Genomic DNA, 27,410 nt, shown 5'->3' with positions numbered 1-27,410 from the left:
GCGCGCACGGCTGCGCGCCCGGAGGCAGAACCAGGCGGAGCCGGACGGGGAAGCCCCAGGCTCGCGCCGGCCTCGCGCGCCCTGATCGGGAAAGGGCCGGACAGGGTAGGACCGCGTGCGCGCGTAGGCGCGGGGCCACGCACGCCGGAGGCCCGCCCCCAGCAACGCCGGCCAGAGCCTGCTGCCGCGTCCGCTCCAGGTGGTACGGAACCTAGGTTGGCCTTCTCTACCCTGGGCAGCCTCTGACCCGGAAGGGGAGCGGGGAAAGAGGCTGTGCCCCTCTTGGTTAACGAGCTTCGGGGGTTGCGGCGGGTTAGTGACAGGCGCGCGCTTAGCGATCGCCTGTGCCACTTTGCTCGGGAGCAGTCGAACGAACTAGCGCCCGGTGAGTACCTACCTGACTCCGCCGCTCCCCGCCACACAGACTCGATGGGGCCTGGAGGTGTTTCCAGAGTGTTCCTGCGCTGGAGCCTGAGCCCGGCTGTGTCTTGCAAGCTCTGTTAGGCTATCTACCACCCTAAATGGACTGATAAGTGGCCTGCCCAGGAGAAAGTGTTGTCCTGATGGGGTACTACTCTCACGCCCCCTAATAATCCTTAAAATGGGAGTCGGTCTTCTGGAGACCATACAGGTTTTGGGGAGAAGTCACTGGGGTAGGGGTGAGGTCTTGATCCCTACCGGAGGAGGCAGTCTTCTCCTCTAGCGTTGAGAGTGACTAACAGAGCCCCTCGTTGTTGCCTGTTACTGTACAGCCTAAGAATGATTTTCACATTTTTTTTTAGATGGATTAAAAGAAGTCAAAAGAAGTAGAGTTTGTGGTACGTGGAAATTATATGAAATTCAAATTTCAATGTCCATAAAGTTTATTAGAACACAGCCACGCTCATTTGCTTCTGAATTGCCTGCGGCCACTTTCACTTCCTAACGGCAGAGTTGAGCAGCTGCCCACGAAACCCCAAACATTTACGGTCTAGAACTTAGCAGAGCAAGTTTGCCCACCCCAGACCTAGCAGGTTGAATCTCCACTGGGAGGCAGGGGCTAGAACAGACAAGAAACGCAGTGGGCGAAAATTTAGAATAGCATAGGCAATATGATAAATCACTTGTATTTGGGGGGAGGAATAAAAATTGAGAAGAAAAAACCTTGCATGCGAGTCTATGTAAAATGAAGCTTCGAAGTCTACTAGGAATTAAGTGAAACAGTGATTCCAAGACAAAGGGGCAAGGGTTGTGTATTCGGACAGGCAAGCCTTGGTGTTTACCAAAAGGGAGCAAAGTTTAAAAAAAAAAAAAAATAGTAGAAAAAGACTTCCCTGTCACATAGAAAATAATCAAATGTTGAAGAAAATAAATTGAGTGAGAAGTCCTGGAACATTTCACTCTTCTAGAAAAACCAGGCTGCTGTTTTAACTGATTGAAAAACCTTTTTAGTTTTGTCATCATCCATTCCAACTACGGAGTTGCTAGCTTTCTTATAATCTGCTGATTCTACACATGCCACCTCTGACTGTTTTGCAGTTTAGTATACAAAATGTACACTGTTTAGTAGTGAAATAATTTAAATATAGAGATGGAAATACCAGACCACATTACTTGCCTCTGAGAAACCTATATGCAGGTCAAGAAGCAACAGTTAGAACCAGACATGGAACAACTGGTTCAAATTGGGAAAGGAGTCCATGAAGGCTGTATATTGCCACCCTGCTTATGGAACTTATATGCAGAGTACATCATAAGAAATGCTGGGCTAGATGACTCACAAGCTGGAATCAAGATTGCCAGGGGAAATAACTACTGCCTTTAATGATAGAAAATGAAGAGGAGCTAAAGAGCCTCTTGATGGAGGTGAAAGAGGAGACTGAAAAGGCTGACTTAAAACTCAGTATTTAAAAAACAGATCAAGGCATCCGGTCCTATCACTTAATGGCAAATAGATGGGAAAAAATGGAAACCGTGACAGACTATTTTTTTATTTTCTTGGGCTTTAAAATCAGATAATGACTTCAGCCATGAAATTAAAAGACGCTTGTTCTTTGGAAGAAAAGCTATGACAAACCTATTAAAAGCATATGACAAACAGCATATTAAAAAGCAGAGACATTACTTTGCCAACAAAGGTCTGTCTAGTCAAAGCTATGATTTTTCCAGATGGGGCACAGAAAATACCCCACCAATAATAAATCAATCAAAGTAACATCTGTTATACAGGAGAGCCTCACAATTAAGGCAGCACACGTACAGCATCCTTTCTCTGCTCCTGGTAGTAAAGTGCTTTTTAGCAGCTTTGAAAGATGATTAGAAGTTAACTCATTTGGTTGAGTTTTGTTTCTAGTTTTGTTTTGTTCTTTGGCTGCACCGTGTGGCTTGCAGGATCTTAGTTCTCCCACCAGGATCCAACCCCAGGCCCCAGCAGTGACAGTGCTGAGTTCTAAACCATGGAGCACCCGGGAATTCCCTCTGGTTTTTCATGTACTGTATGTGTGCTCTTGAGCAAGTCACTCCATTGCCTGGGCCAGTTTCAACTTGTGTAGAATGAAGGAGTGTGGACCATGTGATCTCTTAAGATTGTATCTCTCCAGGCTTGAGAATTTAGGCTGTGATAAATTATCCAAAAATAGGTGAGCTGGAAGCAAGAAACAACAAAGTCTGAATTTTTTTGTTCTTATTTTGCTAATTAAGGACATGAATCTACTATTACCTACTGCCAACATAATTTTGTAGGAAAAAGGACATGTTTTAAAAGTGTAAGATGTTAAGATGTAAGAAAGCTACTATCTCAGGATAAAGGGCAGCCTTTCCCATCCTAAAAAAGGATAGTTGGCAGGCTTGCACTGACATACTGAAAATAAGAATAGGGTAAAATATAATTCAAAAGCAGAAAAATTACAATGTAAAAATTTATTTTATAATACTCATTATATGTAATTGTTCCCTTGATACACTTTGGCAATTTGGATGGGGATAAATATATTCAATATTATGCAACTCCCAGTAAAACTCAGATGTCCAACCTGATGTATTATTTTATTTCTGTCACAGTCACATTCTTGTCTCACATAGGCTAGTAAATGAAATTGGAACCTCACCTTACCCAGTTGCACTCAATTTGAAATACCCGTTGTTTCCAGTATTAAGGGTGGTAGGGATTGGTTCCAGAACAATACCCACCAACCCAGGAATGCCAAAATCTGCAGATGCCCAAGTCCCTTACATAAAATGGCAAAGTATTTGCATTTAACTTATGCACATCCTCTCACGTGCTTTGAATCATTTCTAGACATGTAATCCCTAATAAAATGGACATGCTGTGGAAATAATTGTAAATTCAATGCAAATGCTATGTAAATAGTTGCTGGTGCAGCAAATTCAAGTTTTGCTCTTTGGAACTTCCTAAATTTTTTTCCCCAAAATACTTTCAAACCAGTGTTGGTTGAATCTGCATCTGTGGAGCCCTCAGACACCAAGGGCCAACTGTGTTCTGGAAGAGCTGAAGAAAAGCCAAGGAACGCCATCCCTCTCTCTACCAGATTTCTCTCCCTACTATCCCCACAGAGGGAGTCTGGACACAGGTCGGGGTAGGAACTGGGAGGGCAGCCAAGACTAGCCACCATGTACCCAGGGTGGCACAGCTTAGATTCCTAATCATTCCGCTAGAACAGTCAGGAATAAAGAGCAGCATCAGTCAGAGACAACCTTCTAGAACCATTGTGCTAAGGTTCCCTGCTGCTGGGCTTCATCTTCTCACTTAAAGAGATGACAGTGGTCCTTGGAATATCCACAAGAGTACTTTGGTAAATCTTAGGGGGCCATGTATTAAACTGCCCTCCATCCCCCAGACCAGGGGTCAGCCAGCAGTGGCCTGCAGCTAAAACCCAGCCCTTTGCCTGAACACTTGTAACATTTTGTAATAGGAAACACTCATTCTGAAATCCAGTAAGGGAAATGTTATCCCAATAGAAAAGGAATCCCATTCTTCTCATTTGTAGACATGCATTACAAAAAAAAAAAAAAAGTACTCAATTATTATTATGTTTTGGCTTCTGTCAAAAAGTTTGTGGAAATGGTTTCTCTCTTGTAAGTTCTTAAATAATAACCCTGACTTTGCTTCCTGGCCCACAAAGCCTCAAAGATTTACTCGCTGGCCCATTACTGAAAATTTTTCTACCCTGGCCCTAGAGTGAGGAAATAGCACCCTTAAAGGGAGCACCCTTTAAGTGCCTGGAGCACCCTCCAGCCTCTGGCCAGCAGTGACTTTCTCCCCATTTCAGGAGAAAGAGGCCATCTCAGCCAACTCCTTGCCTTGGGGTTAATGGGTCATTCTTGGGTGATTGAGTCATGTAGGTGAAGAGTCATCTGCCGGAGGGGAGCGTGAAACTCTGTAATATGCCCCAGGGCTCTGCAGCTCTTCCCTGCCCTTGAAAACAAACCCTCAGGGATGTGTGCTTGGCCATAGGGGCCCTTTTAGTTCCCTTGACTTGGCTCTCGGGCCCTGAGTACTACCCACCGTTGGCGCTTAGCACGAGAGTATGGCAGAGGGAAGCTGGTACTGTTTGAAGCTCTCCTATGGAATGTGGGTAATCCAAGGAGGGTAACCCAGAGTTCAGTAGCATCTTCTCCTTCAGCTGGCCCTCCTAAGTTAGGACTCTCTCTTTTATCTCTTTGGACACCTAAGTGATATGCCTTCGATTTTTTTTTAATTTTAGGAAGACGTGATTTTCAAAGCTAATTATGAAAACATTTGTCATTGGAATCAGTGGGTGAGTAATTTTTCTACCAATAGCTGGTCAAGATACTCAGGATGTCCAAAGGGTGTTGCCATGTGGATGTGGTAGGAGAAGGAGAAGCAGTGAGAAGGAAAGAGAAAAGAGAACAAGCCACTATTGAATTTAAAAGAGTTAAGTATTGGCTACGTAGATGCCGAGAAATGGGAGAGTTTCCTGTAAACAGAAACAGGAGAGTCAGTACACAAAGTCTACCTGCTTGACTTTATTTTCTGAAGCTGACACCAGCGGCAAGGCCTCATCAGATGCTACTTTGGTTTGGGGTGATATATCATTCTCCACACAGCTCCTCCACTGTGACTTAGAAAATCTATGGTTTCTTTCCAGTTATGCTCAGTTTTGGACATGTGGAATGAGGAACCACTTCACCTCTACTCGTTTTTCCACATACTTTTTTATCTTGAAGTAGTCCTTATTGCTGTGGCATGATTATTAATCATTTACCCCTCTCACTCTTAGAAGTGTCCTAAATTATCCTAAATTATATGGTCACCCTACCCATGTAACCAGAAGTGGGCATTCAAATAAGACTACAGCAACTCAAGAGGACATTGTTTGTTTTGCTAGTGCATTATATTCATCTTTCTTCTGAGTACTTTCACATTATGTATAGTCTAGTTAATAAAATAGTTAAGACTATTGAAATTAAAAGTTTGTGATTTGGGCGAGATCATCATATAATTGTATTACATTACTATAGTGAGTCATCAGTTAGAAGTAAAATTGAGTGAATTAAATGCCAGAACTTTGCCTGGACTTGCTCCCGTCTAATTAGAACGAAGTTCAGTTTTTCTCTGCCTTGGCTTCTCTTGTCCATCCCTTGCTTTCCATGCTCATTGCCACCATCCTAATTAAAGCCCTTATATTCCCTGATTCCAGTCTCCTCCTCTTAATCTGTCCTACATACCTCTACCAGTTTAATCTTTATACAAAATTTTTAGATTATTTTCTCACCTGATGAATGATATCCAGTGGTTCCCAATTATTTAAAATGCAGTCTGAATTTCTGGATATATGAGGACCATCCAAAATAATGAAATGTATAAGCATCAGGGGCAGGCAGGGTACAGGAAAGATTTGATGTAGGAGCTTAGGGGTGTCACCAAAGACTCCATTTCTCTCTGTGTCTTCCTCCTTTTGAATTCATCTAAAGTTGGTTGCATTATTTGGTCACAGGAGACCACCAGCAGTTCCTGGGACCTCGTGCTACTTCTGAGCCTAGCACTAGGGCAGGGACTTTGCTTCCCCTAGGTCAAGGGTCTCTTAGACTTGACCAGCTATGTCACATACCCACAGTCACAGTCAAAGGCAAAAGCAAGGAGACAACCTTGACTGGTTTAGGCCAGTGAGGCCCTGCTCTGAAGTTGAGAGCGGGTCACTCCAAACCAGACCTTGGGAACAGGGTGGCAGGAGGGGGAGCCCGGGGAGGCCACTACCAGATCCACTACAGGATCCAGTCCAACCTTCATTCCGCATACGTTCGAGTAAACGCCCCTCATCTCAGTATTCCAGCCCTCCATGTGGAAATCTGGGTCATGCTTTCTTGTCATGTGCATTACTCCCTAAGAAAGCCTCTCTTCACTGTCTCTTCCTCAGCATGGGCGAGGATTTTGTTTTACTGCTGCTGCTGCTTCTGCAAAGCCCTTGCCAGACTCAGCTATAGTTCCTGCCTGCCTTCCTCCAAATGCACTGTGCTGTATCTCAGTTCAGTTCAGTCGCTCAGTCGTGTCTGACTCTTCGCGACCTCATGAATCGCAGCACGCCAGGCCTCCCTGTCCATCACCAACTCCCGGAGTTCACTCAGATTCATGTCCATCGAGTCAGTGATGCCATCCAGCCATCTCATCCTCTGTCATCCCCTTCTCCTCCTGCCCCCAGTCCCTCCCAGCATCAGAGTCTTTTCCAATGAGTCAGCTCTTTGCATGAGGCAACCAAAGTACTGGAGTTTCAGCTTCAGCATCATTCCCTCCAAAGAAATCCCAGGGCTGATCTCCTTCAGAATGGACTGGTTGGATCTCCTTGCAGTCCAAGGGACTCTCAAGAGTCTTCTCCAACACCACAGTTCAAAAGCATCAATTCTATGGCGCTCAGCCTTCTTCACAGTCCAACTCTCACATCCATACATGACCACAGGAAAAACCATAGCCTTGACTAGACGGACCTTTGTTGGCAAAGTAATGTCTCTGCTTTTGAATATGCTATCTAGGTTGGTCATAACTTTCCTTCCAAGGAGTAAGCGTCTTTTAATTTCATGGCTGCAGTCACCATCTGCAGTGATTTTGGAGCCCCCAAAAATAAAGTCTGACACTGTCTCCCCATCTATTTGCCATGAAGTGATGGGACCAGATGCCATGATCTTAGTTTTCTGAGTGTTGAGCTTTAAACCAACTTTTTCACTCTCCACTTTCACTTTCATCAAGAGGCTTTTCAGTTCCTCTTCACTTTCTGCCATAAGGGTGGTGTCATCTGCATATCTGAGGTTATTGATATTTCTCCCAGCAATCTTGATTCTAGCTTGTGTTTCTTCCAGGCCAGTGTTTCTCATGATGTACTCTGCATAGAAGTTAAATAAGCAGGGTGACAACATACAGCCTTGACATACTTCTTATCCTATTTGGAACCAGTCTGTTGTTCCATGTCCAGTTCTAACTGTTGCTTCCTGACCTGCATACAAATTTCTCAAGAGGCAGGTCAGGTGGTCTGGTATTCCCATCTCTTTCAGAATTTTCCACAGTTGATTGTGATCCACACAGTCAAAGGCTTTGGCATAGTCAATAAAGCAGAAATAGATATTTTTCTGGAACTCTCTTGCTTTTTCCATGATCCAGAAGGTGTTGGCAATTTGATCTGTGGTTCCTCTGCTTTTTCTAAAACCAGCTTGAACATCTGGAAGCTCACGACTCACATATTGCTGAAGCCTGGCTTGGAGAATTTTGAGTATTACTTTACTAGCATGTGAGATGAGTGCAATTGTGCGGTAGTTTGAGCATTCTTTGGCATTGCCTTTCTTTGGGATTGGAGTGAAAACTGACCTTTTCCAGTCCTGTGGTCACTGCTGAGTTTTCCAAATTTGCTGGCATATTGAGTGCAGCACTTTCTCAGGATCATCTTTCAGGATTTGAAAGAGCTCAACTGGAATTCCATCACCTCCACTAGCTTTGTTCATAGTGATGCTTTCTAAGGCCCACTTGACTTCACATTGCAGGATGTCTGGCTCTAGGTGAGTGATCACACCATCGTGATTATCTGGGTTGTGAAGCTCTTTTTTGTACAGTTCTTCTTTGTATTCTTGCCACCTCTTCTTAATATCTTCTGCTTCTGTTAGGTACATACCATTTCTGTCCTTTATTGAGCCCATCTTTGCATGAAATGTCCCCTTGGTATCTCTAATTTTCTTGAAGAGATCTCTAGTTTTTCCCATTCTTGTACTTAAAATTTGCTGCCCTGTGAACTAATTACCAGACCACCTGACCTGCCTCTTGAGAAATCTGTATGCAGGTCAGGAAGCAACAATTAGAACTGGACATGGAACAACAGACTGGTTCCAAATAGGAAAAGGAGTACATCAAGGCTGTATATTGTCCCCCTGCTTATTTAACTTATATGCAGAGTAGATCATGAGAAATGCTGGGCTGGATGAAATACAAGCTGGAATCAAGATTGCAGGGAGAAATATCAATAACCTCAGATATGCAGATGACACTACGCTTATGGCAGAAAGTGAAGAACTAAAGAGCCTCTTGATGAAAATGAAAGAGCGAAAAAGTTGGTTTAAAGCTCAACATTCAGAATACTAAGATCATGGCATCCGGTCCCATCACTTCATGCAAATAGTTGGGGAAACAGTGGCTGACTTTATTTTTCTGGGCTCTAAAATCACTGCAGATGGTGATTGCAGCCATGAAATTAAAATACGCTTACTCCTTGGAAGGAAAATTATGACCAACCTAGACAGCATATTAAAAAGCAGAGACATCACTTTATCAACAAAAGTCCGTCTAGTCAAGGCTATGGTTTTTCCAGTAGTCATGTATGGATATGAGAGTTGGACTGTGAAGAAAGCTGAGCGCTGAAGAATTGATGCTTTTGAACTGTGGTGTTGGAGAAGACTCTTGAGAGTCCCTTGGATAGCAAGGAGATCCAACCAGTCCATCCTAAAGGAAATCAGTCCTGGGTGTTCTTTGGAAGGACTGATTTCCTTCTTCCCAATATTTTGGCCACCTGATGCAAAGAACTGACTCATTTGAAAAGACCCTGATGTTGAGAAAGATTGAAGGCAGGAGGAGAAGGGGACAATACAGGATGAGATGGCTGGATGGCATCACTGACTCAATGGACATGTGTTTGGGTAAACTCTGGGAGTTGGTGATGGACAGGGAGGCCTGGCGTGCTGCAGTTCATGGGGTCACAAAGAGTCGGACATGACTGAGCAACTGAACTGAACTAAGTATTCACTTGAGACTGCAAGGAATAAAAAAATTTCTGAAGGATTCAAGGGGCATCCATGCACCCTGTGAAACTGAATGCTTGTGTGAAGATATTCATTTTTCTAAGGAAAGGTTTTATAACTTTCATCAGATTCTCACGAAGTTCCTTGATGTTAAAAAATGTAAACTCCCTGGGTGTTAGAGTTGAACTTTAATCTCATCTCCAGTTGTTACCTTAGGCAAGTTTTTATGAACATACAACTTTTCAACCCTTAGTTCCTCAACTGGACAATGAGAATTTTAATATCTATCTCTTGCAGGAGGGATTCTCCACTTGTTGGAGTAATTATAGACAGCTTTTTTTAACTCCTCCCTAGCCAGATGATGGTGGTGGTGGTCACTAAGTCATTTCCAACTCTTGCAACCCCAGTGACTGTAGCCCACCAGGCTCCTCTGTCCATGGGATTTTTGAGGCAAGAATACTAGAAAGGGTTGCCATTTCCCTAGCCAGATACCATGTTCTAAATACAGTGACCTCTCTTGTTACCTGTCACACGAAAAACAGACTAAAAATTTTTGTCACACTGGAAAAATGGACTAGAAGTTGTGCATTTATTTGGGTTTTGTGAACAAAAGTACACCCATTTCCTTCCCCATATCCCAGGATGGAATCTGCTCCATCTGGACAGTCTGGCCCTGGGGTTGGAGAGCACATACAGGAGGCTGTGGGCCTCCTGGTGCGAGGTGGTTATGAGCATACTGAAGGAGAAGAGTTGAGTCTTAAGGTGTCAGCTCACCAGGATGGTTGCAGACTAATAGGTTCTAGGCTCAGACAGGTTAAATTCTCCCCTCTGCCCCTGCCCGAAATCTCTCTGACCTAGACTACCTTCTAGCTGGTCCGTCTCCTCTGAGTCTAAAAAAAATGGGGTGCTTATTTTTCATTGGCTCCAGCTAAGTCAGTGAAGAAAGGCAGAGGAACCAGAGATCAAATTGCCAACATCCGCTGGATCATGGAAAAAGCAAGAGAGTTCCAGAAAAACATCTATTTCTGATTTATTGACTATGCCAAAGCTTTTGACTGTGTGGATCACAATCAACTGTGGAAAATTCTGAAAGAGATGGGAATACCAGACCACCTGACCTGCCTCTTGAGAAATCTGTATGCAGGTCAGGAAGCAACAGTTAGAACTGGACATGAAACAACAGACTGATTCCAAATAGGAAAAGGAATACGTCAAGGTGTATATTGTCACCCTGCTTATTTAACTTCTATGCAGAGTACATCATGAGAAACACTGGCCTGGAAGAAACACAAGCTGGAATCAAGATTGCCGGGAGAAATATCAATAACCTCAGATATGCAGATGACACCACCCTTATGACAGAAAGTGAAGAAGAACTGAAAAGCCTCTTGATGAAAGTGAAAGAGGAGAGTGAAAAAGTTGGTTTAAAGCTCAACACTCAGAAAACGAAGATCATGGCATCTGGTCCCATCACTTCATGGGAAATAGATGGGGAAACAGTGGAAATAGTGTCAGACTTTATTTTTCTGGGCTCCAAAATCACTGCAGATGGTGATTGCAGCCATGAAATTAAAAGATGCTTACTCCTTGGCAGGAAAGTTATGACCAGCCTAGGTAGTATGTTGAAAAGCAAAGATATTACTTTGCCAACAAAGGTCCATCTAGTCAAGGCTATGGTTTTTCCATTGGTCATGTATGGATGTGAGAGTTGGACTGTGAAGAAGGCTGAGCGCTGAAGAATTGATGCTTTTGAACTGTGTTGTTGGAGAAGACTCTTGCGAGTCCCTTGGACTGCAAGGAGATCCAACCAGTCCATCCTAAAGGAAATCAGTCCTGGGTGTTCATTGGAAGGACTGATGCTGAAACTGAAACTCCAGTACTTTGGCTACCTCATGTGAAGAGTTGACTCATTGGGAAAGACCCTGATGCTGGGAGGGATTGGGGGCAGGAGGAGAAGGGGATGACAGAGGATGAGATGGCTGGATGGCATCACCAACTCGATGGACATGAGTTTGAGTGAACTCTGGGAGTTGGTGATGGACAGGGAGGTCTGGCATGCTGTGATTCATGGGGTCGCAAAGAGTCGGACACGACTGAGTGACTCAACTGAACTGAACTGAGGTTAAACAACAACAACAAGAAAATTGTGAATCAAGTTTCTTTTACTTTGTAGGTATAAGGTATTTGGGTAATAACTGAATTATATCTAGTAAACAATTTTGATGAAAAAATATTAGATCCTTTTCCCCTTTCTAGATTATAAACGTATTACAGTTCATCTTACTGGGTTCTTACAAATACATGTGCAGTCAGGAGTTTTTTGTACTATAGACATTTGTTGGTATGGTGAAGTCTTGATTTCTTACAATAGTGGTTTTAAGTGCACAAAATAAAAGAGGAATGCAAAGGAAACCAACTGTGATAATAATACAGTTATAAAAATATTTTTAAAAGCAAATTTGTAGCATTGTGATATACGTGCTTCTTTGTTAACTCACTAAATAGCACTGTCCAATGGTAAGTCTAAAAACTACAGTAAATTTGAAGTAATAATGAGTATCAATGGTATTAATACAAGATTTCTGTCCCAAGTGCAACATGTTATGAAACTATCTATTTGTGATTTCTATTGGTGAAAAAGTCACAGGTACAATTAACAATAGTGTTGTTTCTGATTTATATTTATAATGAAAGGAAATGCCTAAAATCTGTTAGAATTTAGTGAAAATAAAGATGTAAATTTATTTCAAGTTCACAAAGACCTCGAATCTGTCCATAGACTCTTTAGAGTTATGTCAACCCCAGGTTAAAAAAAATCTGTTTGAGTTACTGAATCGAGAAGTGCTTTCCACCCACTATGCACATTTCTGAGTACCAGAAAACTAGATACATACGCAGAGGAGGTGGTCAGGGTCCCCATTCTCCTTAATGTCACAGTCCAGCCAGAAGAGACAAGTAACTGACTGGATGCAATAAGCTACAATGGACCTCCCAACCAGCCCAACCAGTGGAGAGAGATTAGAAGGAAAGGAGGCACCCCAAGGAGATGAAAAGTCTTGATAGGTGGGCTTGTAATATTCTCCACTTTTCTTCACTGTACATTGAGACGGAATCATAGTGAGCATGTACAGTTTCATATACTTGCACTAAGATGTGCTTCTCACCTTCTCTGAGTGCCATGTGAACCCTGTAAATGTTTCAGCATAGACAAAAATTTGTTTTACTTCCAATACAATAGCTGTAATTTAAGTCTTAGTATTTAATATTACCCAGTTCACTTTCGCAGCAGTTAGTTACCTTTCTGCTCCATCCTGTCTGTTTCATAAGACCTACTTGGGCCTATAGTTTTGCCAAACAAAGAAATATTATCTATAAAGGAGAGAATTCTTCTTGGTTATTACCTATTGTGTGAAATATCCTTTTTGTAAGGTCAATTTAAAATGTTTTATGTTCTTTTAATGCATCTTCCTTCTCAGTATTCTCTTTTTTTTTTTTTTGGTTCAGTGTGACAAATGGTGGGAAGACAACACTGGCTAAGAATTTGCAGAAACACCTTCCAAACTGCAGTGTCCTATCTCAGGATGATTTTTTTAAGGTATCTATGAAACTTCTCAAATTATTTATTTAAATAGAAACAGTTATAATAGCAATGTTACTTGAATTACATCCAAAAGCCTTTGCTAAGTGATTGAGCTTTTGTAGTGAAGACAGGCTCAATGCAATAGTGTTACTTATCCACCAGATGGCACACTTATGGGAGCTAATCTTTGATTTTATTTATCCTCATCACCAAAGCATTTGTTAAAGGTTGGTCACCTCTTCCTTCTATGACTGTATTATTTCTGCACTGAAGTTCTTTTGGGTACTTTATTGTTTTTCCAGCCAGAGTCTGAGATAGAGACAGATGAAAATGGATTTCTGCAGTATGATGGTAAGTAGATGAGCTTACAGAACATCATGTGCTAATGTTCATTCCTTTTTCAAACCCAAATAACTTTGCTATCTCTGAAGAGAGTCTAAGAATAAGTTTAAATATGTTGCTGTACTTTAAGCATGCTTTTTTAAGGGTTTTTGATACATGTTTAGCTGTTTAAATAAATGAAACCCTTTCCCCTGTTTCATGGTTAAAACTGAAAACATTGGAACAATAGATTTTTCTTTTGAAGGTGGGGCAAGATAGGTCTCTGTTGTTCTGATCCCTCCATAGCACGCACACAGCTACCTAGACGATCATCTGTGTCCCATCTTGCCTCGGTCAAACTCTAGGACTATGTGCCTCCTGACCTTACTTTCCCAGTGACCTAAGTACTGGGTCTTGTCACTGCTCAAAAAAGATTAGTAAATATTTTTTAGATGGATTCACTTCACCCCCTTGCCCACTCTAACACTGAGTTGAAGCTAATAGGGTAAAGTCCATCAGAAAAGCATCTACTTAAATCCTGAAAGATGATGCTGTGAAAGTGCTGCGCTCAATATACCAGCAAATTTGGAAACCTCAGCAGTGGCCACAGGACTGGAAAAGGTCAGTTTTCATTCCAATCCCAAAGAAAGGCAATGCCAAAGAATGCTCAAACTACCGCACAATTGCACTCATGTCACATGCTAGTAAAGTAATGCTCAAAATTCTCCGAGCTAGGCTTCAGCAATACGTGAACCATGAACTTCCAGATGTTCAAGCTGGTTTTAGAAAAGGCAGAGGAACCACAGATCAAATTGCCAACACCTTCTGGATCATGGAAAAAGCAAGAGAGTTCCAGAAAGCCAAAGCCTTTGACTGTGTGGATCACAATCAACTGTGGAAAATTCTGAAAGAGATGGGAATACCAGACCACCTGACCTGCCTCTTGAGAAATCTGTATGCAGGTCAGGAAGCAACAGTTAGAACTGGACATGGAACAGCAGACTGGTTCCGAATAGGAAAAGGAGTGCGTCAAGGCTGTATATTATCACCCTGCTTATTTAACTTCTATGCAGAGTACATCATGAGAAACGCTGGCCTGGAAGAAACACAAGCTGGAATCAAGATTTCCGGGAGAAATATCAATAACCTCAGATATGCAGATGACACCACCCTTATGGCAGAAAGTGAAGAGGAACTCAAAAGCCTCTTGATGAAAGTGAAAGAGGAGAGTGAAAAAGTTGGCTTAAAGCTCAACATTCAGAAAATGAAGATCATGGCATCCAGTCCCATCACTTCATGGGAAATAGATGGGGAAACAGTGGAAACAGTGTCAGATTTTATTGTTTTGGGCTCCAAAATCACTGCAGATGGTGACTGCAGCCATGAAATTAAAAGATGCTTACTCCTTGGAAGGAAAGTTATGACCAACCTAGATAGTATATTCAAAAGCAGAGACATTACTTTGCCAACAAAGGTCCATCTAGTCAAGGCTATGGTTTTTCCTGTCGTCATGTATGGATGTGAGAGTTGGACTGTGAAGAAGGCTGAGCGCCATAGAATTGATGCTTTTGAACTGTGGTGTTGGAGAAGACTCTTGCGAGTCCCTTGGACTGCAAGGAGATCCAACCAGTCCATTCTGAAGAAGATCAGCCCTGGGATTTCTTTGGAAGGAATGATGCTGAAGCTGAAACTCCAGTACTTGGGCCACCTCATGCAAAGAGTTGACTCATTGGAAAAGACTCTGATGCTGGGAGGGATTGGGGGCAGGAGGAGAAGGGGACGACAGAGGATGAGATGGCTGGATGGCATCACTGACTCGATGGATGTGAGTCCGAGTGAACTCCGGGAGTTGGTGATGGACAGGGAGGCCTGGCGTGCTGTGATTCATGGGGTCTCGAAGAGTCGGACATGACTGAGCGACTGAACTGAACTGAACTGATACCTGTAAAGAAATATCGTGCTAGGAAACCATATTTAATGGTCTTATCAACTTTTAATAAGATAATTGAGTACTTATGCAAACTAGCTCTCTTAAAGAGCCGTGAGATATGTTCCTTATTTTTAACTTTGATAACCTGGAAGGGAAAATATTATGTAGTCAATTCTTTTTGTGTGTGTGTGTGTAGTCAATTCTTACAGAAACATGATAGCTTTAAGAGAGGCAAAATCCTTGACTGGCTATCTGCTCTTATGTCTTGAGCCAGTATATTTTTTTCTTCTCTTCCCTTCTATTGGTTAGTGAGAAAGATTATTACACAGTAAGAGTTAACCAAGGAAAAAATATTTTTGATAATTGATAAAGATTTATTCCTAATTTAAATGAGTTCTTACAAACTAATAAGAAAACCACTAATATCTCAAATGAAAATTGTCCAATAATGTGAATAAGTTATTCATAGAAGCATAAGGTTACTTGATTAATGAATGTACAATAAAAAGTCAACCTCAAAAGTAGTTAAAGAATTAAGCTTATTTTTTCCCTCTTACCTCATGAATAGATTTTTAAAGCACTAATAAATTAATAATGGCATAGGCCCATTAAAATAACTTATGCTGCTGCTGCTGCTGCTGCTAAGTCTCTTCAGTCGTGTCTGACTCTGTGCGACCCCATAGACGGCAGCCCACCAGACTCCCCCATCCCTGGGATTCTCCAGGCAAGAACACTGGAGTGGGTTGCCATTTCCTTCTCCAATGCATGAATGTGAAAAGTGAAAGTGAAGTTGCTCAGTCGTGTCAGACTCTGTGCAACCCCATGGACTGCAGCCTACCAGGCTTCTCTGTCCATGGGATTTTCCAGGCAAGAGTACTGGAGTGGGTTGCCATTGCCTTCTCCAAAATAACTTAGAGGTGGATATTAATTGGTACAATCTTTTTTGAAAAGGAGGTTGAGCATATGTCCCAAAGACCTTAAAATATTCATGCCATGTGTTCAAGTGTCCCACCTCCAGGAATCTATCTTAAGCAGAATTCTGAGCTCTTTAGGTAAATGTACAAGTTTAAGGTAAGTCAAGGTAATGATGATCTTTATAACTACCAAAAGAATAGTTTTAAAGTATATAGCTATCACATTTATAAATAGATGGAATCATTATAATATAGCTGATAAATATAAAAGAAGTAAAAAATAGAGAACTAAAATATCAAAAGATGGTGGAAAAATAGAAGATGGTGTAAAATGATAGCTTTAAATCAAATATATCAGCTATATTAAGTTAAATCAACTAAACATGTTAACAGGTTGTCAGACTTTGGATTTTTTTTAAGTCTTAATACATTTCAATGTCTTGAAGTAATATAGAGATATATTCTAATTACAGAGAACTGAATTAGAAATCAATAGCAAAAGAGTAAGTAGAAAATTCCAAAGTGTTTGAAAATTAATCAGTGTTTTTTTTCTGATTTTAAAAACTTTTTGTTATAGAAAAATTTAAGCAGATGCAAAAGGAGGCAAAAAAAGTATAATGAACTCTCATGAATTCACCATTCTGCTTTTAAAATGATGAACTCTTGGCCAATTATATTTCATCTGTACCCTCACCCACTTTCTCCTTCTGTATTATTTTGAAGCAGATCCCAGACATCATCATATTCTATCTGAAGCAAGACTCCTCATTATATCCCTTGGGTCAAAGAACAAATCACAATGAAAATTAGAAAATATTTTAACTGAATGTAAAGAAAATATATTAAAACTAATGGTACTTCTTGTTCTACCCAAGATGGCTTGGCCCCATCACTTGCTATTCCTCCCTCTTAAAACTAAAAACCCTGGATAGAATACAACAAGCAAAGACTCTGAAAGATGAAGAGAACATATTGACTAGGGACTTTGAATCTTGAGGAATGACATTGCTGTGAGTTCCCTGGGCACTTTTTTTTTTTTTTGCCTGTCATATATATCTGGAAAAAGATGGTAGAGAAGTATGCTACATGGAACCATCAATAGCTATAACTAAAACCCCCCAAGAACTCTGTTCCCTTTCAGTTCAGTTCGGTTTGGTGGCTCAGTCATGTCTGACTCTTTGCGACCCCATGGGCTGCAGCACACCAGACTTCCTTGTCCATCACCAACTCCCAAAGCTTACTCACACTCATGTCCATTAAGTTGGTGATGCCATCCAACCATGTCATCCTCTGTCATCCCCTTCTCCTCCCACCTTAAATCTTTCTCAGCATCAGGGTCTTTTCCAATGAGTCAGTTCTTTGCATCAGGTGGCCAGCGTATTGGAGTTTCAGCTTCAGTATCAGTCCTTCCAATGAATATTCAGGACTGATTTCCTTTAGGATGGACTGGTTGGATCTCCTTGCAGTCCAAGGGACTCTCAAGAGTCTTCTCCAACACCACAGTTCAAAAGCATCACTTCTTCGGTACTCAGCTTTCTTCACAGTCCAACTCTCACATCCACACATGACCACTGGAAAAAACATCACTTTGAGTAGACAGACCTTTTTTGGCAAAGTAATGTCTCTGCTTTTTATGCTGTCTAGGTTGGTCATAACTTTTCTTCCAAGGAGCAAGCGTCTTTTAATTTCATGGCTGCAGTCACCATCTGCAGTGATTTTGGAGCCCAAAAAACTGTTCCCTTTAGTCAAAGGAATAGGAAAACAGTGCCGTAACAGAAGAGAAAATTACTTTGGCAATATCCACTTTACTGTAGCCAAACAAAAGGAAAAACAACTTCCCCTCATGGTGTTAACAGGGCGCAGTGCATTTCTAGACTTTTGGACCAGCAGCACCAGCACAGCAGGGTCCATTGGCTTTCCATATTAGCATAGGAATCATATCAGTAATGCTAAAAAGAAAGCTGAACTTCTACACCTAACTGGCAGCAAAAAAAAAAAAAAGAATAAGGCAGTGTGAGGTGGTGTGAGTTGGCATTCCACTTTTCCTAACCAACTTGTGTCAGCTACTGTGTGCAGGACCCACTGGAGAGCTGAACTTCTGTCCTCACTGAACTGTAATGAAGCAATACCTGGATGCTACTGCATGCCTCTTTCTCCTTCCACAGCTATCCCCACACCTCAGTATGGTGATGCTCAGCAGACAGCTGAACATCCACCCAACCTGGACCTGCACACTACCCCTGAACAGAGTAACTGCCTGCAAAAACAAGATTAAATAGGCTCCAGAGCCTTATAACATAATACCCAGAATTTCCAGGATGAGACTGAAAATCACTTGTCATGCTAAGAACCAGGCAACTTTCAATTTGGAATAAGAAAAGACAGATAACGACATCACGATGACACAGATGCTGGAATTCTGACAAGGATTTTAAATGACATCCATAAAAAGGCTTCAGTGAACAACTGTAACCATTCTTGAATCAAGTGAAAAATTAGAAAGCCTCAATAAAGAGGACATTTGAAAAAGTACCAAATAGAAATCTTAGAACTGAAAACTGATATAATAACTAAAATTTTATCACTGGATGAGCATAATAGTATAAATACGACAAAGGAAAGAATCAGTGAACTTGAAGACAAAACAATAGAAATTATTAATATTCAATCTGAACAGCAGAGAGAAAATAGACTGAAAAGAAATGAACAGAAACATGGGGCAATAACAAAAGATCTAACATTTATATCATCAGAGCCTCAGAAGGAGAGGAGAAACAGTGTGGTGCTGAAAAGTATTCAAATTAGTAATGGTCTAAGACATCTCAAATTTGGCCTAAGATGTAAACCTACAGATTGATGAATCTGAGTGACCCTCAAAGTTAATCAAAACTAATCAAGAAAAAAATAGAGAAAAACAAAGTCAACATCATTACAAATTCCACAAATATCAAAAAGATGAGGATATTATGAACAATTTTATGCAAATTGAAAACTTAAATTAACCATCTTACCAAATGCAACTTAATCAAAACAAATAACAGAACAAAGAGAAAAGCTTAATAGCTCTATTTCGATTAAAGGGATTAATTCATAATTTTAAAACCTTCCACTAAAATATCTCTACACACAGATGGTTCAATTCAGTTATTCTGAAGTAGGAGTGAGAATTTGCATTTCTGATAAGTTCTCAGCTGCTGCTCCTGGAAGTACCACGCTTTGAGAATCTCTGTTATAGGGTACTTTTCTAGAATTAACAACTGTAACCTCTGAAAGTATGCACATTTTTAAGTTTTGAGTATTATATATTTGTATCCTTTGTAAATTATTTTAATGATTTACCTCCTCTTATTTATCTGTAAGAGCTCTTTATGTATTAAGGATACCCATTCTTTGCCAAGTATATTGCAGGTAATTTCCCCAATGTGTCACTGTCTTTCTAACTATTTTATAAATATTTTGTCATCCAAAAATGTTACACACTTACATAGTCAAGGGGGAATAGAAGTTATAAATAAAGCAATGAGTTTATAATTGTCAAAGTTGGTTAAGTGGGGACATGGGAGTTCATTGCACTCTACGCTCTACTTTTGTATGTGTTTAAATTTTTCCAAAATGAAAATATATCAAGCATACCACCTTATCAATGTTAGAGTTTATATTTTTTGTCTAAAATGTTTGTTAATTAGGTGTTTTGAAGGAAAAATAGAATAGTGTTATTTCATATGTTTATAGGTCACTGGATATCCTCATCATAAAAAGCCACAGCATAAAACTTTTGTTGTATTTATTTCATATTTGTGTCTGTTTGTTTGAAGTGCTCGAAGCACTTAACATGGAAGAAATGATGTCCGCCATCTCCTGCTGGATGGAAAACCCAACACACTCTCTGGCATCAACACATGAGGAAAGCATTAAGGAAATTCCCATCTTAATTATTGAAGGTTTCCTTCTCTTCCATTATAAGTAAGCATTCCCCACTCTATTAATGACTCTGAATGAATGGGGAAAAAACTAAATATGCACTAAATATGCTGTTATTTTAGGCCCCTTGACACTATATGGAATAGACGCTATTTTCTGACAATTCCGTATGAAGAATGTAAGCGGAGGAGGAGGTAAGTTTTGAAAATGCCTTTGTGGATTGTAATCCAAAAGACAAACTTTAAGGAAAGCAAGGAAACAGCATTATTGAACAATGTGTATATGTTATTTTTCAAGCAAGGGAAGCCTCAACTCTTCCCAAAGAACAAGACCTTTTTCCATAAGTGGCCACCCACATGGAGTAATGCAAATTACTTTTCTAAGAAAAGGCTCTTGTATTAATACAAGCTGTTTGGCTTATCCTTCCTAAATCTTCATATGGAGCAATTTCATTTTGATTATGATTTTAAATTAATTGGCTTTTATTCTGCTATAGCCATTGAGGACACTGGTTAGTTTAAAGCTTACTACAACATAACAGTATTGCTATCATTATTTATATTAATATTGTTAATTCTTTTATAAATCACTTGAGGGGAGAAAGATAATTAAGAATGATAGTCAGCAAGTTACAAAGTTCATTTTTAGATCAGAGCACTGAGTCTATCCTGTGCTGTCTTTGTAACTGGCCTTGAGTCTAAAAAATATGGTCTTATTCCTTCTCAATTTCTGAGTAATTTCCCCATTGTCCTGACCATTATTTTACTTTATCAGTTTTGTGTTTCTGTCAACATGAAGTTTCCTACATATTTTGACAGTACAAGGGTGTACAAGCCTCCAGACGCCCCAGGATACTTTGACGGCCACGTGTGGCCCATGTACCTAAAACACAGAAAAGAAATGGAGAATGTCTCATGGGAAATTGGTGAGTGTCTTTTTCCCTTCAAGGAAGACTTTTCACTGTCATTGCCTCAAAGTACACAAGAGTACACAAGATTTTAGAAGGCATATTTCTCATGTATTAGATTGTAAAAGGACATTTTAAGCCAGAACCCTCCTTTTCCACATTGGCTCTCCTGGCTTCTGTTTCTCTCTCTATGACTCTTGTCAAAGTGTAGCAACTTCTAAATGGTCATTCATTCAACAAATACTGATTGAATGCATTCCCTGAACAAGGCACTGCCCTGGTGTTATCAAGGGAAATAAGACAGACTTGGTCTCCAGTCTTATGCACCAACATTCTATCAGGGAAACAGATGTTAAACACACTTGCTGCACAAGCTGTCCTTTCTAACTATGCTGAGTACTGTGACACTGAGCTTCAGGGGGACTGTCCCAGGCTTAGCAACCGGGGAAGGCTTCCTTGAGGAAGCCACATGTAAACCACTTTATGATAGATTTAACTGGACAAAGGTGGGGGTGGGATAGAAGGTCACCCCAGACAGTGGGTATGGTGCATGGAAAGGCCAGCGGGCACTGGCAAGAAGGTTGTGGTAGAGAAAGACAAAGCAACAGGTGATGTTGGTGGTACAGGAAGGGTACAGACCTTAAAAGGCCAAAGGTCATCGTCCTAAGGAAAGTGGGAAGGCCTCTACAGAGAGGTTTATTACAAGGATATGGTAGATAGAAAGTTTTTGTTTCAGTCAGATCCATGTGGCTTTGTGAAGGGTAGATGTGTAGGGTGCGAAATGGGACATATGTATTCAGAGGAATTGAATGATAGAATAGATATGGAAGGTGCAGGTAGTTGAGGTGTCAAGGACAACAGCTCAGGAATTGTCAGGTATTATTTCAGAGAACAGAAAAAAGTGAAGGACTCACAGATTTGCAAGGAGGAATGCAAGTCTGCTTTGCATGCCAGTAATGCAGTTGAGATGCCTGAGAGACTTAAAGCAGTGATTTAGATACAAATACCTGGATCTATGGGGCTGGACTGAGAACAGATCCTTGGGATACAGAGTACAACATGGAGAAGATGCAGGAGGCTGGAGACAGAGGCTTTTGGATGAGCCGGAGCAACCAGAGCGGATACATCTTTTCAGAATAAAGGGAGTTGCCCCTACTGTGAGAGACTTCATGGCCTGTTTGGTAAATACGGAAGGCACACGGGACCTCCCCATGGTCTAGAGGCTCTTATGATCCCTTCTTCAGTCCAGTCCAACCCCCTCTTCCACATCCCCAGGGCCTCTCATGACATTTTTGGTCACATTATTTCCAACCTAGACCATTGGTTGCAGGGATGTCTTCTTCTAACTACTGCCTGTCCCCCCCGCCTCTGCCATCTCATGCTCCTACCTTGCTTAAACGGTTCCAAAGAGTCTCCAGCCCTTTGGGATAAAATCTAAACAGCCAGGAAGGATCACAAGGTCTCCAAAGGCTAAGGCAGAGCCTTGCTCTTAAATCTAATTTCTATACTGTTCGTGCCTCCCCACCTTCTAGCCTTTCCAAACTGAGCATCTTTTTCTTAACAGGCACAGTTCTCTCCTACCTCCCCTACCTCTGGAGTATTGTGACTAGAAGGCTCTTTCCTTCCTTTAACCTACAGAATTTTCTTATAACTTACTTCTTATACCAAACTGACTATGGCAATTTAAATCTCATGGCCTGGAGAATGCAGATTCAGCACATACGTGACAGAAATCACACACACATACAACAGCACACACACACACACACACACACACACACACACACACACACACACACGGCATGGTTTAAGAAGCTTCACAGGTTATCCTGATAAAGAAGTTTGAGAACTATTCCCTTAAATGATTGTTTTGAGAAAGCACCTATTTGGTGCTCCTAAAGTGATGTATGCACAATGCCACTTAACTCTGTGTCTTTTTTGTTTTTATAATTTTCACATCAGCTAGTTTGAATTTCTCTGTAATAACCCAAATCTCTTACCTATTGTACCCGGCTTTATATTTTTCTTTTTAATGGCTATTAATTTCTTTTAAAATTAAGTTCCTGGGTTCTTTAAACTAATGGTGTCCTCAAGAGATGCCAAATGCCAGAGTAAGCATCCCATATTAATAAGCCTGTTAGCATTTGAACTACTCTTTTTTCCCCTTCTCAGTTTATCTAGATGGAACAAAATCTGAGGAAGACCTCTTTTCACAAGTATATGAAGATCTAATACAAGAACTAGCAAAACAAAAGGGTTAGTATTGTCCAATCAAAGTGGATTGTGAAGGACCAACCAGGAAAAATATTTCATTACATACCCGTGAATGTTGTTGTTATTTTAGTCACCAAATCATGTCTGACTCTTTTGTGACCCCATGGACTGCAGCCCACCAGACTCCTCTGTCCATGGGATTTCCCAAGCAAGAATATTGGAGTGGGTTGCCATTTCCATCTCCTGGGGATCTTCCTGACCCAGGGATTGAACCTAGGTCTCCTGCATGGGCAGGCGGGTTCTTCACCACTGAGCCACCAGGGAAGCCCCAAGAATGGTATACCAGAATGCTAATGTAAGAGTGATCGTATCCATTCACTCGTTGCTTTGAAGACAGTTCAGAATCAGAGACTCTTAATGGGTCTAGGGACTTGATTACTTTTCTGAGTTCTTTTGAGGGTGAAAATATTCACCCTTTGTTATCTCTCTTAATGATATTTCTGTTACTTAGTTCAAATTTTTTAATAGATGGCTGTTATTTCAATAGGACTGAAATTATTGTTATAATTGAGTGAAATTAAATGCTGATAATCTTGTTTTAATAGGTATAGAGTTCTCTTTCTCCTTTATTCCTCAAAGATTTTTCATAAATACTTATTTCCCAAAATAAACACAAGATTTTAAAAATAACTTATTGAGTATTTCTTTAAGGTTTTCATATCAGACAATACATTTTGCAAGTGACAGAAATCCTCCTAAATCTGGCTTAAGCAGAAAAAAAAATACAGGAGTGGCAGTGGCTTCAGACTCAACTGAGTTAAGGAGCGCCGATGGGGTCCTCATGGTTCTGCCTCAATTTCTCATTTTCTGTTTGGGTATATTTTGAGGTCAGTCTCTCTCCACTAACAGACATGAAGTATTTTGGCAACACTATCCTCCTAAATCCAATAGCCCCAGTAAAAAGACAGTTTTATCCTTTATCAACTCATATCCTTGTCTATGAGTTGATAAAGCTGAGTATTGGATACAGAAGGGTCTATATGTTATTCTCACTAGTTTTGCATATATTTAAAATTCTTTATTTTAAACATTTTTAAATCAATTTTCCATATTATCCCAGCTGAAAAGTCCCAGGAAACATTTTGATTGGTCCTATTTGGGTCACATGACTTTGGTTAAACCAATCACTGTGCCTGAGAGATGGCTTACTTTTGTTGGCTAGAAGTGGATCAGGTACTCATCTTGTAATTGAGTACCTTAGGAAAGGCGTCCTGATTTAAGGGGAGAAATCCCCCAAAGGGAAGGCAGAGTAGGAGGTAGAAACCAGAAGAAGGATGACAAAGTGTGCTGGGGAAACAAAACTATAGATGTAGATCTTTCACTGGCACTGTTTGAACTAACACTTTTCATGGCTAACATACAAAATGCAGTCATCAGCTGGCTCAGGAGAAGACAGTATGAGTCACTTTGGCAGTGAAGAATATTACATGCTCTTTTGGTGAGAAGCAACTCCTCTGGTGCAAATGTCATCATCTCTCAGAAAGAATTAGATTTCCTGTGTCCTCAGTAAATTCCTAACTGACTAGAAGTTTGAGTCCAGCCAGGCAGCTCATTGATCCTAACACACTCCTAGTTTCAGAATCAGCCCTTCATGTAGGCATGAACCTATTTAAAGAAATGTCAGGACCATACTAAAATTTCTTCCTGTAAGTGGAACTTAAAATCCTTGCCAGTTTTGCCTGCTCACCCCTGCCATCTGTTACTCTGATGAAAGGCATGCCCCTCATCACGAAGCTCAGACTGAGCATCAGTGGATACAGAGAATGTAGAGTGAAGGGAGGGGCTCAGCCTTTGTAAATGATAGCACCTGAGCCAGAGCCACTTCTCTGAGAGCTGTTTGCTCCCTTGCTGACCTTGATAGGGTACTTACAGGGTGTTGATACTTGCAGTGGTTGAACACCTATACCTTTCCATTCTCTCAATAATGGTTAGGCTTGGGTCCAGTTGTCCTTTAATGACCAAGTCACATGCTGACGTTTGGCCTTATGCTGTATCTGCTGATAAAAACAAGCCTTGATCATGTAGCTCAGGCAGATTGCATACAGAATGCCAGCTTTTGCCATCTGGTCCAAGACCCAAGAAAAGCTGGCATGTTTTGACGGGGGCTGAAAACCCACAGGAAAGTACATTTCCATGTCTGTAACACCCTCCTCTTTCCTTACCTACATCCTAGAGGTTTGTAAGGAAGTATTCCTTCATAAGACTATCTTGCCTTCGTTTGAGATATTGGATAAAGCTTAAAAGAAAAAAATAATAGAAATATTATGAGACATAAAATCCAAGGAATATCAGCTCTTCCTACCTCCAAGATTTATGTTCGTTTTTTTTTCTTTTTTTTTCTGTTGTATAAATAAGTTACTGCGTTATTTATAGTAACCCATCACCTTTCCCAGTTCTTCCAATCACAGTGTCCTGGCAAAGCTAGCCTGGAGGGATCCTTAGCATAGCCTGGTTTAACCCTCAGTGAGGTTAAACCAGGCTGTTCTGGGCACCTTCAAATATTTCAGTTGAATATACCTCAGGCTTCTTATAGTATCTCATAAACTAATTTTCTATTCTAAACATATAGAATCATAATTGTGATACAGCAATAATAATGAAACAGAAACAAAGATTGAATTTAAATCTCTCTTACATGGTTTACATGGTTAATTGCCATGTTTACTTTTATTTTTAAATTAATATTTAATGTTGAATAAGCTTTGTAGAGTCCATTATATAATGAAACAATAAAACTAAATAGCTCTTCCAGTTAAAGGATTCAAGGTTGAGTTCTGTTTTGCTCAGTAAAAGTAAATTATAAAACCTGACATTGACATCTTCCTGCAGAAGAAAGATGTCAAATCAGAGGGATAAAAATTGCAAAATAAAAATTTAATAAAATGAATTTGGGGGGATATTTTTCTATGTTGAATTTAAAATATAATTTCCAATTATAAAGTAACACTATAATTGCCATAAAATTATTGAACCATTTCCTACTGTTAGATATTTAGTATTGTTAAAAAGATTTTTACATTGGCAAATAATGTACTGTAAAATATCTGTGTGTGTTGCTGGTTTTCTTCTTCTTGAATGATATTTAAAATTTTCAGAAGTAGCACTTGCTGAGTCAAAGAGTATAATCATTTTTATATTTTGCATGCTTCAAAGATTACAAAAAAATGTGTGCTTTTCTAGCATGAGATGTGTGATAAGAATGCGGCAGGCTGATCATTGACTTTCTAAGCCAAAGTCACTAAATATTCAGCTCGACGTCCTTACTTTTAAAAAAGGTAAGAATACTTCTTTCTTCAAACTAAGGATATCATTCTAAAACAAGAATATTACTGTATCAGCCACCTTTTGTGATATTCTTCTAGTTCTCAAATTATTACTTAGAGTCAAGGATCGTTATAGCAATTGCAAATAATACTGGATATCTGAAAATAGGCTTAAATTTAGCACAAGGATTAAAAGAATGAGATTTGGACTCAATTTAGTTCTTTACAGAAAACCAGCATTTCTGGTCCCAGAATCTGTGTAATCTTAACACACCTTAATGTTAGTGTGAAGATGTAATAAAATGACAATTGGAATTCTTCATTAATGTCTTTTCTTTTTGTCATTGTTCCCAAGGTGTGCAAGTGACAGTATAAAGTTGGAAGGGACTGAAACCTTCCTGGAGTGAACTGGGAAATTCAAAGGAATCTACTCAAGTGCCATAACCAAGACACATTGTGCGCTTTGGTACAGTGACAGTCTGCTGTTTTGTTTGTTTGTTCTGTCACACATGATTTCTTTAACGCATGGAACAGTAAGTGGCTATCCATGATAATGGACAGAAATTTACCCTAATGCTGTTCTCACACCAAGAAGTGCACAGGTACAGCATAGCTCACAAAGACTGAGTCATTTCACTACACTAATGATTTTCAAACTTTTATGAATGGGACCCAAAGTAAAAAATAAGATGTAGATCACAATCCAGTATATATGTAATCTATTGATGTGTATGTGTGTGTGGATGAGTCTATATATGTATGCATATGTGTCTGTATTTGTTGCATGCATCATATCAATTATCATATAACATTTACTTCACATACAGTTTACTCTTTATATTTTTCTATTTTTAATTTTTTAAAAATATTTGTTACCATCCCATACTGATGCCCACCTCCTGCAAATAATGGGATTACCAGGAGTAGCAATCATATTGAATAAATCAACAATTTGCAATGGTATATTTTTGTATGTTTTGTCCTTGTTACTGCTGTAATTGTTTCTCATATGTATCTAAAACTGCTGAATCATTTGTGTCACTTATATTGAGACTTTGTTACAAATAAG

The 27,410-nt window shown here is 40.2% G+C and overlaps 1 protein-coding gene across 8 annotated transcripts; it reads left to right on the top strand.

The window, feature by feature from the left end:
• The first annotated feature begins 52 nt into the window (after positions 1 to 52).
• On the top strand, positions 53 to 27,410 carry NMRK1 (nicotinamide riboside kinase 1). Of its 8 annotated transcripts, XR_003512268.1 has the most exons (11): positions 185 to 385; positions 783 to 818; positions 4,704 to 4,757; positions 12,736 to 12,826; positions 13,114 to 13,162; positions 19,792 to 19,939; positions 20,020 to 20,091; positions 20,716 to 20,822; positions 22,977 to 23,060; positions 26,259 to 26,353; positions 26,697 to 27,410. XR_003512268.1 is itself a non-coding variant. In XM_027549487.1 (10 exons), exons 3-10 carry the CDS (start codon positions 4,729 to 4,731, stop codon positions 26,714 to 26,716), a joined length of 600 nt encoding a protein of 199 aa, XP_027405288.1. In that variant the 5' UTR covers positions 53 to 199; positions 783 to 818; positions 4,704 to 4,728; the 3' UTR covers positions 26,717 to 27,410. The 8 variants fall into 8 exon arrangements, 6 of the variants coding, with proteins under 6 accessions (XP_027405288.1, XP_027405287.1, XP_027405289.1 ...); XM_027549487.1 differs by lacking the exon at positions 26,259 to 26,353 and having other exon boundaries at positions 53 to 199; XM_027549486.1 differs by lacking the exon at positions 26,259 to 26,353 and having other exon boundaries at positions 100 to 202.

Source organism: Bos indicus x Bos taurus, chromosome 8, assembly GCF_003369695.1.
Source record: "Bos indicus x Bos taurus breed Angus x Brahman F1 hybrid chromosome 8, Bos_hybrid_MaternalHap_v2.0, whole genome shotgun sequence".
NCBI classification, from domain to species: domain Eukaryota; kingdom Metazoa; phylum Chordata; class Mammalia; order Artiodactyla; family Bovidae; genus Bos; species Bos indicus x Bos taurus.
This window is presented reverse-complemented; position numbering and strand designations above follow the sequence as displayed.

What these genes read in the sequence shown, in the direction of transcription:
- NMRK1 (XM_027549487.1), top strand. Translation starts at nt 4,729, where the DNA reads ATGAAAACATTTGTCATTGGAATCAGTGG. An exon ending in TTTGTCATTGGAATCAGTGG is followed by an intron (nt 4,758 to 12,735) that starts GTGAGTAATTTT and finishes TTTTTGGTTCAG; the next exon opens with TGTGACAAATGGTGGGAAGA. An exon ending in TGGATTTCTGCAGTATGATG is followed by an intron (nt 13,163 to 19,791) that starts GTAAGTAGATGA and finishes GTTTGTTTGAAG; the next exon opens with TGCTCGAAGCACTTAACATG.